The sequence below is a fragment of the Euprymna scolopes genome, chromosome 27 (genome assembly GCF_053919585.1).
Source record: "Euprymna scolopes isolate OS-2025 chromosome 27, ASM5391958v1, whole genome shotgun sequence".
NCBI classification, from domain to species: domain Eukaryota; kingdom Metazoa; phylum Mollusca; class Cephalopoda; order Sepiida; family Sepiolidae; genus Euprymna; species Euprymna scolopes.
Genome location: NC_136508.1, coordinates 75,935,475 through 75,955,474, shown reverse-complemented (window position 1 = coordinate 75,955,474; position 20,000 = coordinate 75,935,475). Strand labels below are relative to the sequence as shown.

At 34.7% G+C, this 20,000-nt stretch overlaps 1 protein-coding gene across 6 annotated transcripts in view; it reads left to right on the top strand.

Annotated features, from left to right (window-relative positions):
- The window catches only part of LOC145248920 (cell adhesion molecule Dscam1-like), a 401,357-nt gene that overhangs the window by 303,752 nt on the left and 77,605 nt on the right, over positions 1-20,000 (top strand). For all 6 annotated transcript variants that reach the window (XR_013863428.1, XM_080110708.1, XM_080110707.1 and 3 more), the window contains exons 18-23: positions 1,326-1,496; positions 6,697-6,767; positions 10,262-10,499; positions 12,115-12,261; positions 14,832-14,987; positions 19,524-19,663. Coding sequence is in view for 5 of the 6 variants with exons in the window: in XM_080110708.1 (XP_079966834.1) it covers positions 1,326-1,496; positions 6,697-6,767; positions 10,262-10,499; positions 12,115-12,261; positions 14,832-14,987; positions 19,524-19,663 (923 nt within the window). In the remaining variant the exon portion in view is untranslated. The remainder of the gene's footprint in view (positions 1-1,325; positions 1,497-6,696; positions 6,768-10,261; positions 10,500-12,114; positions 12,262-14,831; positions 14,988-19,523; positions 19,664-20,000) is intronic.

The window sequence follows — 20,000 nt, the reverse complement described above, 5'->3', positions numbered from 1 at the left end:
GTGAAGCTTGCTGTGAATTTCATTTTTTATTTTTTGCGGATGGCGTATATGAATTGAAGTTTTATTTTATTGCTTACATAATATTATAATTTAGATTAGCAGGACCTGTGAAAATTCCACAGGGAATTTATTCATATGTAATATATTGATGTTGGCATTCTGTAGATTTTCATCGTAAATGGAGAAGCTTTGATATTATTGTAGCTTTTTTGTTAAAACTGCTAAAGTATATATCTTTGTTAGCAGAGACGCCCAGCGTAGCCCGGTCGTAAAGTACGCTTAAATATTTTAATTCTTGTAGATTTTTATATATTATTAGAGAGTTAATGTTCTGACGATTTTTAAGAATTATAAATTTGCGATTTCAAAAAAAAATATCGATATATAGGACTTGGGTGCATCAAACCAAAACTTATGAATATATATAAAAAAAATTTTTTTACTATAACAATTAAATATCTACAGACACTAGTGTTTCATCCTTTCGGGAATCTTTAGTGCAGGGTGTTACGATTAACACCAGTCGAACGATTTGAACCCCACAACACGAGACGTCTCTGGGTCGATTAGCGAAGACCTAATCCATTCGGCTACTATTAACCGCGTGAAATAACATTGAATTTAAACATCTCAATTTTAAATATCCATTTACGTCAGTCAGACAGTGATCTAATCGATATGCGATAATCTATGCATAAGAGCTAAATTGACTGACTTTAATTCAACTGAAAGTGTTCAACGATAAGAAACACATTTCTTAAAGGTGTTGTCATATATATATATATATATATATATATATATATATATGTTGAGTTCCTTGAGCTATAATAGAAACCGAAACCAAAACTTGTGAAGAATTCTTGATAAAAGTATTTATTACGAGAAATGGAAGTCCATAACAATTAAACCACAGTAACTCGGACGTAAACTTTACACACAAATGCTATCATATTATTTATATATATATATATATATATATATATATATATATATATATATATATATATATATATATATATATATATGGCCAAATGTTACCAAAACAACAGCATAGTCGTAAAAATTGGATAAAATTATATTTTTTAAGAAAACAACTTAACAAAAACTTGTTAACGTTGGAATTGCAGACAGTCATGGTGTAGTAAGCTGGAAAGTAGGATAGCAAAATAGTATTCCATAGACAATCATTTCTCGGAAAAAAAAACAACATTTTATACCAAATTTGCAGGATATATATTGTTACTAAAACTTAATTAATTATTCAAAGTTTGATATTCGTTTGACTTTCATTTGACCAACTTCAATTGTTTTTCTGTTTCATCCAGATCGTTGGCAAACAATTCCAACCAATGTGACCATTATGTCAGCAAAAAACTTGACGGCGGACATATTGGATCTACATCCGTTTTACAAGTACCATGTGCGTATGATGGCCATCAACTCCATCGGCGTAGGCCAACCAAGTGAGGAGATTACAGTTTTAACAGACGAAGAAGGTGAGTGTAAGCGAATTAGACATTTTTCAAATCCGGTTTTTAGTTATATGAGACATTTTGTATCTATCTATCTCTCAATTTATCTATCTATCTATCTATCTATCTACCAATCTATCTATTATAGAAAGAGGACTTTGTCTGTGTATCTGTGCGTCTGAGTGTCTGAGAGTTAGTTCCCTATGGACTGGAAAACGGCTGGGTCGATTTTTATGAAATTTCAAACGAATTTAATTTATGCGTCTGGCAGTGTCCTAAGATACGTTTTGTATCGGAAGGTCTTCAATACGTATCTATAATCGAAATAATTCGATGAAAAAAGGAACAGGCGATTTTGACCAAAGTTAACATCTTATGCAGCCTTACATCCACAAGTGCAGAAGTTTTATTACCGCACAAAGCGAAAGGTCTGACATATAAAATAAACAGTAACTTCTTTTATAGAATAGAGGTGCATTCCAAATGAATATTTTAGTTTAAAGCACAAGTTCACAATGACTCTTAACTTTTAATTTTAAACTGAAGTTCAAGCCATTATTAACCCACAACCAGTAATGGCAGGCATATAAAATCAACAATTACTAGAGCGCTTCGAAATGGATTTTTTTATTTAGAACGCAATTGCGGCATGATACTTGACTTTTGCATTTTAAAACATTACAATACCATTCACTTGACAAAGCAGGGGAGGGTAGAGGGGTAGCTCTAGATATATCTAAGGCTTTTGACAGGGTATGGCATGAAGGTCTTCTTAGGAAAATCAGATCCTACAATATCACTGGTAGAATACTTAACATAATTAAATCTTTCTTAGATAAAAAAAATCCAGGTTGTCCTCGATGGCCGTACAATATGATATAAATGCGGGAGTGCCTCAGGGGTCTATCCTTTGACCTCTATTATTCCTAATATTCATAAATGACCTCCCTGACAAAATTCTCTGTGAGATGGGTATATATGCTAACGACACCACGCTCTATAACAGGCACGACAGGAAAACAAATGAACACATATCTAAAGAAATGGCAGAAACACTAGAGAATTACCTCCAATCTGTAGTGGAATGGGGACAAAAATGGATGGTCACATTCATTGCTGCCAAGACTAAACTTGTTTCCTTCAATAACTACAAGAAACCTTCGCTTCCACCAATAGCAATGACCAAAGACTCTTTATCTGAAAGCACATCTTTTAAACTCCTCGGCCTAACATTCACAGGAAACATAAGTTGGAATAATTACATTGAGAGCATTGCCAGGACGTTGCGAAAAAGGTAGGTTCTCTCTACCATGCTAGAAAGCTACTAACCCCTGAAAGTATCCTATACCTCTATAAGGCCACCATTCGCCCATGTATGGAGTATTGTTGTCATATTTGGGCCGGTGCATCTGCTACTAGTCTCTCACTCCTAGACAAGGTTCAAAAGAGAGTCGCCAACCTAATATGTCCTGAACTATCATTCAAGCTTCAGCCTCTGTCCCATCGACGCAAATGTAGCATCCCTCTGCCCGTTCTACAAGTACTTTAACAGTGTATGTTCCGAGGAGCTGCAAGCACTTGTACCCCCTCTACGTAAATACCCCTGACAAACCCGATAAGCAGTACAATCCCACCCCTTCACTGTAGAGATCCCTAGATGTAACAGAGCCTTCTACTCCCGTAGTTTCTTCCCCAGAACCGCAAGACTTTGGACCTCTCTGCCAGGTTCCTGCTTCCCCAACTATACTGACATGCAGAAGTTCAAGTGTAACGTGAACCGACATTTTGCTGCGCATCTCCCCACCTAGTACGCTTATAGCCTGTGTCCCTAATAGTAGCCCCCTTCATCAAAGTGTCAATGCGCCTTGTTTGGGGTGAAAATGTAATAAAAAAGCGATTATATATAAAAATAATTATATAAAATCAATAGTTGGTTCTCTACAGTGCAATGTAGACTCACATGTGAATTTAGTCACTGTGATAGGCATGTAAAGCTTCATCTGAGTCCATTGCGATGGGTCCCCAGTAAGAGAATACAATCAATTAATTTGATTGAAAAATAGATGATTTCATCGATTTCAATGGCAACAAAAATATGGTAGTGTGAAATATTCGTTGATCATCGTTCAATCCCGGGCAACGTTGAGTCACCTTGTTAGTATTCAATATATATATATATATATATATATATATATATATATATATATATATATATATATAGTCTAAAGAAGCTTTGAATAAAACAAGGCTGATAGCAATTAGTCGCGTGCTCTCGTGTAATGAATGAATGCGTGAATGTAAGATTGACATGAAATTCTTAAAGATAAACTAAAATGACCGAAAAATGGGCTGAAATGACTTAAATAAATAAAAAGAAAATGACTTGGAATTACTTTAATGAACTTAAGAATGAATTGAATGGCCTTAAGAATTACTTGAATGCTTTCAAAATAATTGGAATCCTTCAAAACAACTTGAATGATCTGGAGAATGACTTGAATAACAGGTTTAAAAGCTGGTGATCATTTTACATTAAATTAATGCAGAAAAGTGATCCCCCATTTTATATCACAATAAGCACAGCATGTAGTAAGGACAGATACTACACTTTGATCTTGGCCAAAGTGTTACGGACAGACCGACCGACCGACCAACGGAGTGACTTATAGAGTCGCTTGAACACCACTAAAAATGCAAAAATAAAAATAAAGAATGCAGTTTAGATTCCCGGAAGGAAAAAAAAATTAATTAATTTTAACCTATCGAAGACTAAGCACCTACATAATCAGATTTCTTAAAAGTTTATGATATATAATAATTAATAATATATATATATATATATATATATATATATATATATATATATATATTACACGAGGGGCGTGCAATAAGTAATTCCCTGACCAACTTTCCATAGCAGTAGAGCAACGAAACTTGGCACAGTTATTAGTCTTTTTGTACATACGGACCACCCAGAGTAATGCATTTCTCCCATCTCTTGATGCAGCTCTGGAGACCGTTTTTGTAGAACACCCCGGGTTGGTCCTCCAACCACGACGTGACTTCAGAAATCAAGGCTGCCTCACCTGGGAAACGCTTTCCTTTAAAAAATAACTTCATTGCTGGGAAGAGGTTAAAGTCAGAGGGTGCAAGGTCAGGAGAGTAGGGAGGATGGGGAAGGATTTCATAACCACACGCCCGTGCTTCAAATCTGGCGACATGCGAGGTGTGGACCGGAGCATTGTCCTGAACTTGCTGAACTTGCCCCACCTCTTGATTTCGATGGCTTCCTTTAATTTCCTCAAAAGTGAAGCATAATAGGCTCCTGTAATTTTGGGACCCTTTACCAGGAAATCTGTCATCACTACTCTGTCCTGGTCCCAGAAGACTGTGAGCATGACCTTGCCAGCGGAGGCCTGCACACTTGCCTTCTTTGGAGGTGGTGAGTCAAAGTGCCTTCACTGAATTGACTCGGCTTTGGTCTCTGGATCATAGTGATGGGCCCAGGTTTAATCCTGTGTAATCAGTCTTTTGAAAAACTTTGACTCATCTTCTTAGCACATCTCCAAATTCATCCTCGAGTACTCGAGGCGTTCTCGCTTCTGGAGTGGTGTTAGCAACCTGGGAATCCATCTAGCAGACACCTTATGCATATGCAAATGGTCATGAATGATAGTTTCCACAGACCCTGTACTAATCTTGCCATCTTAGGCTATTTGGTGAATAGTAATGCGCCGATCTTCCAAAATGGCAGTCTCAACTTGATGGACAGATGCCTCATAAATGGCAGAAGGGGGGGCGACCAAGTCTTGGAGCTGTTTCCACAGACTTCCGGTCATGTTTGAAGTCACGATGCCAGCGTTTTACAAGGTCATATGATGGGGCATTATCACTATAAGTTTCTTTCATTTCATCAAGTATTCTGTGGTGTGCGTCCTTTCAAATACAAAATCCGGATCACTGTTCGACATTAAACAGGCTCCATTTCACACCTGACTCAGTTCAAACACCTGTAAAACAGAAACCACAATTACTTCAGAGCTGTAATTTGCCACATAACCCGTAGAGATATAAATCATTGCACATGCAAAATTTCAGCTAGATCAGAAAATTGGAAGCGGGTCAGGGGCATTACTTATTGCACACCCCTCGTGTCTGTGTGTATACGTATATATATATATACATATATATATATATATATATATATATATATATATATATATTATAATATAAAGCTGAACGTCTGTGTGTGCGTGTGTGTCTGGTAAAACTTCACAGCATTTTTTCGACAAAAAATACTCTCTGTCCAAATGGAAAATAATTTTCTGATCTTTGAGAAAATAAAATACAATCACTTTGGACCAGTTTTATGAATCCTTCTGTAACTAATTTGAGAACTGAAACAGAAAATAATCATCTTTCAGAATACGCAATACTCTCAGTTCATAATCAGAGAACTTCAGCTCTGATGTTTGCAGGTCACGCGATTTTTTAGTAAAGCGCCCTACTTTTACGAAACCACGGATTTGGTCATTGCAAATCGCATATACCGCGAGTTCTGGTATATGGAGAACCGGTTGTCTAGGCTGTTTTGTGCGCTGGCTTTTCAATCCCAATTTCTAGACGGTGTGTAACAGTATTCGTCAGTGATTGCAATTAATATAACCACTTGCTTAAACATCTTTTATATGTATTAAAATGAAATTTCAAGCCAGCAAATTGATGAAGACCACTAGAAAAACTAATCAAATGAGCTTGAACAAAGGAAGCGGAGCATATATAAGTCAATTTTAAAGAACACATGCCCTAATAAGTATGGAGAAGACTTAGTTACAATTAACGTCGGACTGCGGGCCAGAATCATAGTGTAGTACCTGTTTAATGCAACACTTCGCCTTTTATGTCAGTTCGCCTTCAGGTCAGTGGAGGAGAAATCCTTCACGGAGGAGATATCCTTCATAACTAAGAAAATTTTTTAATTTTTGTTCCTATCAAGAGTGCCTCGTTTTGGGGAGCTGGATTTTCCCCACATTAAAAACCGACCTTGTGTCTAAGTCGGCCCTCGTAGGGAGGCAAGTAAATGGGAACAATCCACATCTGTGAAAGATGTTTCAGAGATGAAAAAAAATAGGTTCGACCAATCAAATTGAAGATGTATTTGTTCACGTTACATAAAGCAACTATTATGTGATGCCTCTAGCTAAATTGCGTTTTCCTTTTTCAGCACCTTCTGGTCCACCGACGGATGTTAGAGTTCAGGCAAGTGGGTCAACATCATTAAAATTGACTTGGAGGGTAAGTTTTACATTTGATAATAATTTTACATATTTTTCGAAGTTTGACTTTCGTTGTCTATAGTTTGCGTCATTAATCCCAAATACAAGGCACTTTATATAAACAGGCATATTGTACTTACCCTGTAGTGAATAAATGTATCTTTTGAATGGTTATAATTTAAAGTTCGTGGTGTCTTATGTAAGCTCTTACTCCTCAGTTGGAGATATTTTGAGGGTTAGCAGAATTTTGAGAAAATCACGATTTAGAGAAATAATTACTAAAGCTGAAAGAGTCTACCTCGTTTACAGTCTGCTATTCTACGAATCTAATGTAGATAAAAAGTAGCTCAGGGCATTCTCAGATATGAATGAAAACATAAAATTCTTACCAATTATAAACTACTTGACACTGAGAAATATAACAACAAAATGTGTAAATAGTATATTCTGCTTCAGGACATTGATCGATTTTCTGTCTTAGAATGAAAAGAAACCAGGAATAAACACACACACACACGTATATATATATATATATGCATATGTATATATATATGTACATATATATGTATACACATAGTATAGGTACACATATGTATATAGGTGTATAAACACATATGAATATGATTGCAACGTCTTGTAAGACGAGTGCCACTCCCTCAGACATTTAAAATCCATGAGCCCAAATGCCTGAGGGAGTATCTATACAAATATGATGTTACAGAGTCTTAGCTTTGTACGACAGCTAAGTCTCTCTCTCTCGGTTCAAAATGTTGAGATCCAGCAACAAGCAATAGCAAGATAGCCAGCAACAAATTAAACTGCAGACCAGCTTAATGCGGGTAATGGTCTTCCGCTTTATGTTTTTTTTTAAATCAGAGATTTGCTTCTTCTAGAAAGGTTGCCTTCACCACGGCTTACGGGAGCCCTCTCCACCCCAATATATATATATACACACACAAATATACATACATACATACGTTTACTCAACACTATCAGACAAATCAATGATTTTTCACAAAGTATTTTAGTAACCTTAGCCGTATCAGCTCTATACACTAACATCTCTCACATGCCTGTAAAATATTCCATCTTCACAATAATTTCCCTGACAACAGAATACAATACATTTGCAAACTAATATACTTCGTTTCTACACACAACAACTTTAAATAAACAGCAAAAATTATCCCCAAATGCAAAGCACCGTAATGGGCACTAAAATGGTTCCAGTTATGCCAACATATTTACGCATAAGATAAAAACTAAACTGCTTCAACCCTTTTCAAGTCATCCCACTATTGCCGACATATTGATTATATTTTCGCCATCGCATAAAAATTATTATTATTATTATTATTATTATTATTATTATTATTATTATTATTATTATTATAACCATCGGTAATATTATTATTTTACTATATTTATGTACTGCTATCTTTGTTTCAACTTCTACTATTATAATAATGTTTATTAAACGGCGAGAAGAATCAAATGATGTACATAATTATAAGAGAAAGAAAAATAAGAGCTAATTGATGAAGAGAAAAAATGATTGGAACATATAGGGAAGTTAAGAAGAAATAGGGTCTGGAGACAGGGAGGTGAGAGGGAGTAAAGACGAGTGTTATTGAGTCTATAATGACATCACAGTAGAGCTTTATAAATATTAGGCAATTCCAAAATCATTTTGGAAATATTAAGCAATTCCAAATATTTATGAAACCCGTTTAATTTTCTGAATAGAGACAACCTGAGAATGTCGGATAGTAAGAAATGGGTTTAAAGAGACAAAAAAGGGAAAGAAAAAAGAGCCTATTAATGAAACCATCAGCAATTTTCATAATCATGTGAAGATATACACCCTGATTTCCTTTTTGCGATTCCGACTCCGATTAAACGACCCAACACTACTTTTACACATTGAATAAGTTCTATTTATTTATTTATTTATTTATTCATTATTCAAATATTTATTTAAATGAAAAAAATAATATGTGGTAAAACGAATTTGTAAAAATAATATGAAGCTAAAATTAATTGCGCCAATATTCAACTGAACGCATTTGTTTCTTATCAATCTGTCTTTTAGATTTAATTTCGTAAAAAGAAAAAACGCTAGAATGTTAGAAGAGTCATAGTCAATTTTTTTTTTTTTTTTTTGCGGGTGAAATAAATATTGATAAGAGCATGATATTGGGTCCAGTGATGGACGTAAGATATGCGAGGTTTTCCTATATATTATTATTAATTAACAAAGTTACTCTGTTATGTTTCCGAAACTTGACGACATGAGGGTTGATAACCTTGCTTATTTTGATTATTCAGGCTACTGTTCTCATCCTGAGTTTTATTCTCACAATATTTGCGTCGATGTAACTCCGCCCCCAACCTTTTTCGGATATATCTTCTCGAACATAATATTTTTTTTTGTCAAACTCGGCAATCTGCACGGACTTTCGCGTAACTTGCTTTTGTTTCATTAGCCGGATAGAAATCTCAAGTAACTCACAACTGTTATGTAAGTATCATTCTCACTGGGAATTAAATTATCCATGGCTCAACAGTAAAATTCAGTTTTTAGTGGTGCTTTTCTTGGAGTTGAAGGTTCAATCCTCAGTGTGGAATGTACTAATATTACAGTGACGAATTATTTAAGAGTTCTAATTTGTCATATCTGAGGAAACGAGGGCATGCTGCTACCATGGAACATGTAAAGGGTTCAGTTTGAAATTTCGTGCAAATTACAGACTTCCTATTTACAATGCCTTCCCATGGGACAGAGTTAGACACCAGAACGTAAGGAAAAAGTGGCAAAAGTAAAAATTGTCTCAGTCGTGAAAGATTTATTTTCTACTGACAGAGAACAAGAAACTGAAGTGTATCATATGAAGAACAGATACTACATTTTGATTTTGGCCCGAAGGATAAGAGTTCTTAATTACAATGTCTCCTCACGGGGCAGAGTTAGACACCAGGGGGTTTTTAACGTGGAGAAAAGGAGATAACGTAAAAATTGCCTCAGTCCTGAAGGATTTCTCCTTCACTGACAGAGAACAAGAAATTAAAGTGTAGCATCGGAATAACAGATACTACACTTTGAGATATTAAATCTTTTATTCAAGCTAAATTACAATGTAAGTTCCGACTGAACAAAAACTTTGTTGAGGGGGGGGTCGTTGGTCATCCTTGTCACTCCAGACCTAAACAAATGTTTCTCTTTACTAGTATCTTCTTTCAACATAATACCGCATTCACCCTTTCGTACTGCGAAACGTTCTACTTAGAACCCAATTGTTTAAAACATTTTTTAAACATTCACTTTGATCTTGGTCCAAATGCCAATAAGTTAATCAACAGAATTTCTGAGTTCGATAAGATACCCATGGAAAAAGTCGGAAATTACATCGGCCATTACGTAGTGAGAATAACACACAAGATGTGAAGATTTAAGTGCTATATCATATATGATCTTTTTCCATCTAGTTTATCGATTTTCCTTATTTCTTTTAGCCGCCACTGTATGAACATCAAAATGGCGAAATCATCGGTTACGAAGTTGGTATAAAACAGTACAACACCAGCGATGCTTACAAATACACCAAAATGTTGACTGAAAACAATAGTGACCTGGAGATGCAAATGAAGAATTTGCTCAAATTCACACGTTATGACCTTCACGTTCGCGCCTATAACGGAAAGGGTGACGGGCCGATATCCAACGATGTCACCGCCTTTACTCTAGAAGACGGTAAGTGCGATATTTTAATATTTGCTCGAGCGTAAATACTGGTCATATACTTATAAAATGAAATATGGTATTGAGCTGATTTTTAACAATTATTTCTTCCTATTTCAAAGTGTGGTGAAATTTGGCATAAGGTCGAGCTTAACAACCGTTGAGAACTTTATTCATGAAAAAGTTTAATTTTCCTATTCGCTACGTGTCACTCAGAACTTTCTCTGGGGAGACGGTGTGAATATTTAAAATTAAATGTATATAACTTACCAAGGAAGCCTGGGGCGGCTGAAATATTTTAGTCTTCTATTTATTGACAAAAATATTTTAGCATCGAATTTGGTTTCCAAATGATTTCTCATCATTCCTACACTGCTTTTTAATGTAGAAATATTGTATTTGTTACTTTTTAAATTGCTTTTTTAAGATTCTGCTAAGATTTTACACTCTTACAATTAAACACTAGTGATAGAGTAACAATAAATAAATAGAGCAACAATTAATTTAATTCTTGTAGTCGTGAGAAAGAAATACACAGAAGAATGTATAGTCGTCTAATAATGTAATCTTATTCACATCCACGCAAGGAGGGTAAACAAAAGTGTAGCTTTGATGAAAGTGTTTATTTGGAACGAAGTGAATAGCATTTGCCACATGCAGGTTTTCTACTTCCTGTCGTAAACCACTTTGCTATATTCATCATTGTATTACGACTTGTATGTAACCAAATTTAAAATGAAAAAAGCCACACAAAAAAACAACATCATAGTAATTTAAAATGAACTTCAGATAAACCGCAAGATGAATATTTACTTGCTTTTCTATGAAGCCAAATTCAGACACAAAGTCGGATTTTAATGTGAGGTAAATACAGCTTCCCACAAAATTGGATTTTTTTTTATCTTCAGTCTAGAAGAATCTCTCCTTCTAGTCTGGAAGATAGATGAAAAGAACTATAGTATCGGACCATATACTATTATTTTTTTTTACACAGTGATCACAACTTATCAAGGCCCGGAAGCCACTCAAGGATAAGGGTTATTGCAAGTACATTACGTTAGTGTGGAGATTTGATGAAGTGTTTACTTAAGGGGGCGGTTCATTAGGAATTTGTTAACATTGGACTTGAACACATCCAAGTTGTAGTCCGGTGGGAAGCAGGCAGACGGAACAGAGTTCCACAGGCGTGCAGTTCTAAGAAAGAAGCTTTGTTCATGGAATCCGCGTTTTGATTTAGGCACAGATATAGAGTGGGGGAAATTTTTCACAGTGGATTCAGCTAGACGAGTGTTTTTCGTGAAAGATTGGCGAGGGGGGACCAGAGGTTGGAGTTCAGATGAGCACCTGCCATGAAAATAACGATAAAACAAGGATAGGCTCGCAACGTCTCTTCTGTGGGAGAGAGGTTGCAGGGTAGAGAAAAGGGCATCCCCCCACTAAGCCACGAAGTCTATTTTGTACTCTGTCAAGGCAGGATAGGCTGTTTTTAGCAGCTCCTGCCCAGATATGGCAACAGTATTCTATCCTTGGACGTACTTGATCTTATCCAAATGATATTTTGATATTGATGTGCCTAATACATTAATTCCGGTCTAAACTAACATACAAACTGTCTTTCCGTTTGCAGTACCGAGCCTTCCACCTCAGGATGTCAAGGCCCATGCTGTCAGTTCAACCAGCATTGAAGTCTCGTGGGCAGAGTCGATGTATCACACCGTACAAGGTGTACTCCAAGGCTACAAGGTTCTTTACAAGGAAGTTCGACAAGATGAAGGTTAGTACTTCCCGGGCATATATGTTTTATACATTGAACAGGGCATAATTCTTGAACTTAATCTGGAGTAAAATAATAATCTCTATGCCGTTCAAGGCCATGTCTCCACATCATATTTTACTTTTGTATTATTTGTATACTTCCAACTACTGTCCTCATCTTGAGTGTCATTTGAACAACGTTTCAATCGATGTAACCTCCGACCATCTTCTAGTGTGTCTTGTCGAACATGGGGATGTTTTTATCTGTTGTACATCAACCAAAACGTTTTGAAAATAAAACTCCAGATAAGAAAAATCCATATAACACCAATAACCAATCCTCATCTAAAAATTTCAGAAACGTAATACTTCATTTTCTATTATTTTTCAGTTTTTATAATATTTAGTTTGACGGACGATGATTAAGGATGAACTAAGCATCGGTTGGGCTTATGAATATGTGGATAAGTATGTTAACACGCTATTAAAAATAACGACAAAAACAAAACATGAAAGATGGAAAAGGATATTTCAGTCGATGGTTTCGGCCATGCTTGTTGATGATTTGGCTATATTTAACAAAACTCAACATTTTTATACAAAATCTGAAGAAGAAATCCATCTGAAGAAACTCCTCAGCCTAACATTTGCGGGCAATATGAACTGGAATGAATACGTAGAGGACATTGCAAAGGCTGCTGCAAAGAAGATGCCTGAGAGTATCCTGTACCTTTACAAGCCACCATTCACCCATGCATGGAGTATTGTTGCCACATCTGGGCTGGTGCATCTACCACTAGTCTCTCCCTCTTAGATAAAGTCCAAAAAAGAGTTGTCCATCTAATCGGTCCCACTTCATCAACTAAGCTCCAGCCCCTGTCTCATCGCCGCAATATTGCATCACTGTTCCTGTTTTACAAATATTTTAATAGAGTTTGTTCTTATGAACTCGTTTCACATGTATTGTACCACCTCGACGTACACACCCCGACAAACTCGCTTAGTAATAAGATCTCACCCCTTCACTGTCGATGTCCCTAAATGACAGGAAGCTTTCTATTCTAATAGTTTCTTCTCTCGATCAGCTAGACTTTGGAATTCCCTTCCTGCTGTCTGCTTCCCTGGCTGCACTGATATGCAGAAGTTTAAATGTAACATGAATAAATATCTTGCTAATCTTTCCTAGACATGGCCCCAAATAGTAGACCCTTACGTCCAAGTGGCGATATGCTTAGTAAGGGGTGAACATAAGTTGAAAAAAAAAGAAGAAAACATGAGTCATATTTCATTAAAATGCAGCGGCAAAGCAGACACTAATAGATTATTACGCTTTTTTTTATCTAGCTAAAATCAAATGCATGCTGTTTGATTTTTCTTAAATTCTTTTTTAATTTGAGTAGGATTTTGAGACTTTTCTTTTTAATTGACTGCAAGCAGGAGAACCCGACGTTTCCCGGGATTGAATCAAGATCAACGAATGGTTCACACTCACATATATGTATTGTCATCAAAGCCGGTGAAATCGTCCACGTTTTGAAAACGATTTCTTGTGATTGGCTGTTGGTTACCATCGCAACTTTTTCGTCGTCGACACTTTTATAAATCATAGCGGGAATGTTTTTCGCATGTCATTTTTGGAGGGAGGGTTATATAGATAGAATAAACGAAAATGATGCTGTTTACCATATTAGGGCTTATAATCCTTCGCTTACACGTCGCCCATTAATTCTGTTTCTCTCTTTTTTGCCGTGCTAGAGCAGATGATCTTTCGCTTACGATGTCGCACTCTAATTCTGTTTCTTTTTTTTTGTGTCCCTGCTTACTGTTTATTTACTTAATCACGTCTTTTATTTGATTTTTTTAGTTAGTTAATAAGTCGGCAATATTTTTTTTTGTTTTGTTTTGTTATGGATTGTTGACAAACCGTATAATATTGAACACAAAAAAGAAAATATTATTTCAAAGCAAAGTCTGTAAAAATTATGGATTACATAGAAAAATTCGAGTATGAAAATTAATATGGTTAAGATTAAACTTAGAAAAATAAAATAAAAATCTAGTTGTAAAAACTGGAAAATGAAAATGAGAAGATATTATAGTAAAAAATATAATACATTTATAACTTAAAATATTACAGCATTAAGAATTTTTAAAATTCAATTTATTACAGTACATAGAAATTCTTAATGTTGAAGTATTTGAAGTTATAAATGTATTATATATTTTACTAGAATATCTGTCTTGTTTCTTTTTCCAATTTTAATAACTGGTCCTTTTACTTTTCTGTTTAAATCTTAACAGCATTACTTTTCATGCTTGCATTTTTATATAATTAATAGGGCTATGACAACAGCGTATTCTTTTCATTGGTTTTACTCTCGAATATGTATCCGACACAGTTAGACACAGTTAATCAACCGAGAATCATATAAGATATCAATGATTACACACTCGAAAGACAAAACAATGGAAAGAATATGCTTTTGTTCTAGCCCTAGTCATTAAATATATCTTATTTAATCATTGAATACACGTGCGTACACGGTACTACAACACAATTATAATTGAGACAATGTACATTTATTTCAGATGAATCTGACGCAAGTTACGTTAGGGTGTCTAACTTTCGCGCCGTTCTCCACAATCTAAAAAAGTTCACCAACTACAGCATCGAGGTTCTTGCGTTTACAAGGATGGGTGAAGGTGCCCGAAGCATGCCACTCTACGTCCGAACCAACGAAGATGGTAAATATGTTCTAATCATATCACATACATGGTCGATATTTATTCATTTACAACAATTATAGGTTGACAGATAAAATCACGAAAATAGTTTGCACTGTTAAGAACATTACTGCACGTAAACGACAAGAGGTTTGCAAAAAGAGGTTTCATGGCGGACGCGTCCGTAAAACAAGGTCCGAAACGTTGGCTTAAACAAAAGTAGTGGCTCACTTTATACAAAGACCTCAAGGCGGACGAACTGAATCCTAACTCTATATGAAATCAGAAAAAGCCAAGGCTGCATATCGCACAAGAAAATGTTGCTGACTAATGCTGCAACTAAACACCAAATAAATACATCTGAATACATTTTTGAAAATGGCTTTTAAAATATAATATTTAATTATGTTGTATTTTCTGAATTTTTCAAATGATAAGAAATACACTTGCGATGATTATTCGGACTATTATTCTTATTTTGTTATATCTTTTCAAACTGAACTTTGTTTAATACTCAGTGATAGATTATTCTCGTTCCATGAAGAGTTGATAAAAGGTTATATATATATATATATATATATATATATATATATATATATATATATATATGTATATATATGTGTGTGTGTGCATGTATATATATATATATATATATATATATATATATATATATAGTAAGTTATGAAATATATATGGCGATTAAGCTACACTGAATAGTCCGCGTTTCATCCGCTCTAGGACTCTTCAGTCTTATGCGCGCATTCTGAAGAGTCCTAGAGTGGATGAAACGCGGAATATTCAGTGTAGCTTAATCGCCATATATATTTTATAACTTATTAACTAGCTTTACCTATGTATTGAGCACTTTTGAAGTAAATACTTAAAGTTTGCGCAAAAATCTATACTTTCGTATATTAATTTTATGTGAGTAAATTAAGTAGTTATATATATATATATGATGGGAATAATGGAAATATCTTGCCAACGAGATAGAGAGATAAGAAAGAAAAACCAAGTTATATGTCCATCGACGATTCGTCTTTATTGCAAGACTTCTTCTGGGTGAATACATTGAAGAAAATAAAACACCATTACAATATTTGAAAGTATACATGTTGTGAAAGCTATGACTTTTTTCTATTTGATAATGAACACACACACACACACACACACACACGCGCGCATAAATATATATATAGAGAGAGAGGGAGAGAGAGAAATATATAGAAAGAAACAGAGAGAGTGATACATATATATATACATGCATATATATATATATATATATGTGTGTGTTTCTGTATGTGTGTGTATAAGTAATAATACTATTCACGATTGGATGTCATTCTTTTAAATTCCATTGTCCAAAAAACGCTTGGGTAAACGGATGAAACAGTTCCAAGTGACCAATCTTCTGGATGTGAAAGGTTTGATCTTCACTAGAGTCGATATAAAATACGAATAAAATATAATTTATAAACAATTCAACATGCTCATAGCTCATGAAACGAGAATATTTTATCCCATCGAGAGTAGAAAGTGGACCTTCAGTTAAACATTTGGCTGCACCTGAATATTTTTTATTTGAAATATTTATTATTATTGCTGAGATTATCTTTTGGATCGTATGTGTTTTGTTTTTCTTTATGTTTTTCCTTGTGTTTTTCCTGAACACTTTGTTTAATCCACGGCGATGGATTTTTCTCTTTCTGTCAGCTTTAAATAGTGGTCAGAATGCATTATACACACACACACACACACACACACACACACACACACACACACACACACACACACACACACACACACATATATATATATACACTCATATATATGTGTGTATGCATAAAAATTAATAAAGATGTATATATCTATACACGTATGTACTTATATACAAACACACACACACACATATATATATATATAATTGTCATCATGCAAAATGTGAAAGCATGGGCGATACCCTGTCCTCATCATTCGCCAACCAGAATGATAACACAGTTTCAGTAGCCCAAGGCGGCACTGCCACCTCTGATCCAGCCAATCAGTTCCCGCTATCGGGCAGCGTAGTAGTAGTAGTAGTAGTAGTAGTAGTAGTGTTAGTAGTAGTAGTAATAAAACAGTTCAATAAAGAGAAAGTACAACCCCCGTTCACGCTAACATCGTTTTGCACTCGACCAAATTTAGCTTGATGCATATTGAGATTGAGCACAATTCTTAATATACATATATGTTTTTATATATATGTTTATATATATATATATATACATATATATATATATATATATATATATATATAAAATGCATGTAATGGCGATATCCTAAGTAAATATATATATATATATATATATATATATATAAACATATATATAAACGTATATATATAAACATATATATAAGCATATATATAAGCATATATATATAAGCATATATATGAGCATACATATATATATAAACATATATATCAACATATATATATATATACAAACATATATATATATAAACATATATATATATATATATACACAGACATATATATATATATATATATATATATATATATATATAAAACACATATACCTACATATGTATGTGTAATTTCGTCGGCCCTCAGCACATGCTCGAACTCCCTGTGCTGCCATTCTCGCATCCTAATCTCGAGAGGCGCGATGTTGTAACGACTTAGGATATCGCCATTACATATGTGGTCAGCGTGTTTAATTCTTGAGCTATATCGCGGCCTTATAATTTCCATGAAGGCGAATCCTTCTTTTACTTCGCTCATTGTCGGCAAGCATTCAGAGCTATACAAAGCGACATGCCTTAGAACGTTCTGGTAGATATTCAACTGACCACTATTATATGACCAATTATAATTACCCGTTACCAAGCATGGAAATTGTTTTGAACCCATTAATTTAATTTATTGGTTTTATTTGAATGTAAGTAGACGTTAATTAACAAATTGTAACATTTGATAAATTCAAAATCATTCTGTTTTAGGAAATAAAATTTCTCAGCTTCATCATCACATGACACTATTACAGTTTAGATGCCACTCTTGCTGTTCTAGGCTCTCCCTATCATGCCTATCGTACACATACTTGTCAGCTACAGATAGTTTTAAAGAAATAAAATGATCGTGTTCACCTTTCTGTTGGTCTATATATTGTATCAGTTCAAATAGTTTAAAATAAATAATTTGCTTATCAAAAATTATATCAAGTAGACGTATTGCATTAAAATAAATGCAAATACACGAGATGCACGAGAAAGTCATATGAGACTACACATTTGATATAGTTTCAGTCTTTTTTTTATAAAACATTAAAAATTAAATGAAAGTAAATTTTCAATACTTTTACTGCACTGATTTGATCTTCAATGTCCCTGATGATGTCAGTAAGATTAGATTACCAGGTGCTTTCAATATGTTTCCAGACTTAATTTGTCCAGTTATTTAAGATTATCGTAGACTCTTGAAAAAACAGTATGTTATTGCTATACATCTTATGATATGACTAAACAATGTTTATGATTTCAGGTTAAAATGGACAGCTACAACAGGAATTGAAATATACCTGACCAAAGCGTGGTGATTTTTTTAAAAATTACAATCTGCACGCGAGGGCACTTTAGGAGAACGATATGCAATAGCATTCTGTTTTAAACTTAGAAAAAATGTCACTGAAATGTATGGAATTCTTTGAACTGCTTTTGAACAATCTTGGAATACCTGCGAATGAAACCCTGGCATAAGAGATTCAAGGAAGGCAGAGAATTTGTGAGGTGGTGAGAAAAGTTGGAGGAGTAAAGAAGTCAGACCACCAAAGTTGATTGGCCAAATAAAGAATTTCATGGATAAAGACCAGCGTGTGTCTATAGAGACAATAAGTGCAGGGTTTGATGTCAGTGTGGGAACTGTAAACGCAATTATTCACGATGAACTGAAGATGTAGAAGATTTATGCAAAGTTTCTCCCAAAGGCGCCCAGAGAAGATCACAGATTATTTGACCAAGACGGGCATCGACAGTTCCTCATCCTCTTCCCAATCCAGACCTTGGTCCTTATGACTTGTGGTTATTCCCCAAGCTCAAGGGAAACCGAATAGGTTGTTGCTATTAGGCAACTGAGATGAAAGAGGCCGTAAAAAGGGTCAGTAACATGCTCTCACACGAGGACATTCATGAGTTGTTGGAACGGTGGAAAAATGGCATTGCAGCCGAAGGAGATTACTTTATTAATAAAAGTGCCCATACGAAAAAAGTCTGGCAATTATTAAAGATATCTCGTACTTTAATCTATGATAACCTTTTCTTTTATGGTCTTGCCACTCATACTACTACCAGTAATACTAGGTTTTCTTCCCACAATCTTCCAGTACATCTCTCACTCATCACTGTTTGTCTCATTCTTGTGTTATTCCGCCATATAAAACGTTCAGCGTGCAAGCAAGCAAGCAATTAAACAATAAAGATAACAAAATATTTTTATTATGTTGATATTGATATTATACTGATTGTCTTCTCTGTCCTTTTTTATTTTGTTATATTCTTCAGCGCCCAGCCGACCATCCTCTGTTAAAGCCATTGTCATGGATAGAAACACCGTTCAACTCCTCTGGAAACCTCCAAAAGAACACAATGGCATCATGAAAAAATATATTGTTCGTTATTCTAACAGCACCGATGGTTCACCGGTCAGTAAAAAAATTATTTTTTTTTAATTTCAAAACAGTTTTTTTTTTATTGTATTCGCGCGAGACAAGACTTGAAGCCACTTGATGCAAAGAGCTAAAGTAAACAATAAAAATGCAACTTCAAGTTTTATATATCAACGATAAGTGTTGATAGAGTTCGATATAGAAAATAGTAATCCTTTCCCATTTGCCAGACAAATCGATCATGGAACCGAGCTATCGAAAGTAAATCCTGTTTAGGGTTTATTATAACTGTAGTTTTACTAATCAGGACTCACTTATAAATTTAAATAACAAAGATTATTATTATCTTGTATTTTCGAACGAAAAACGAACT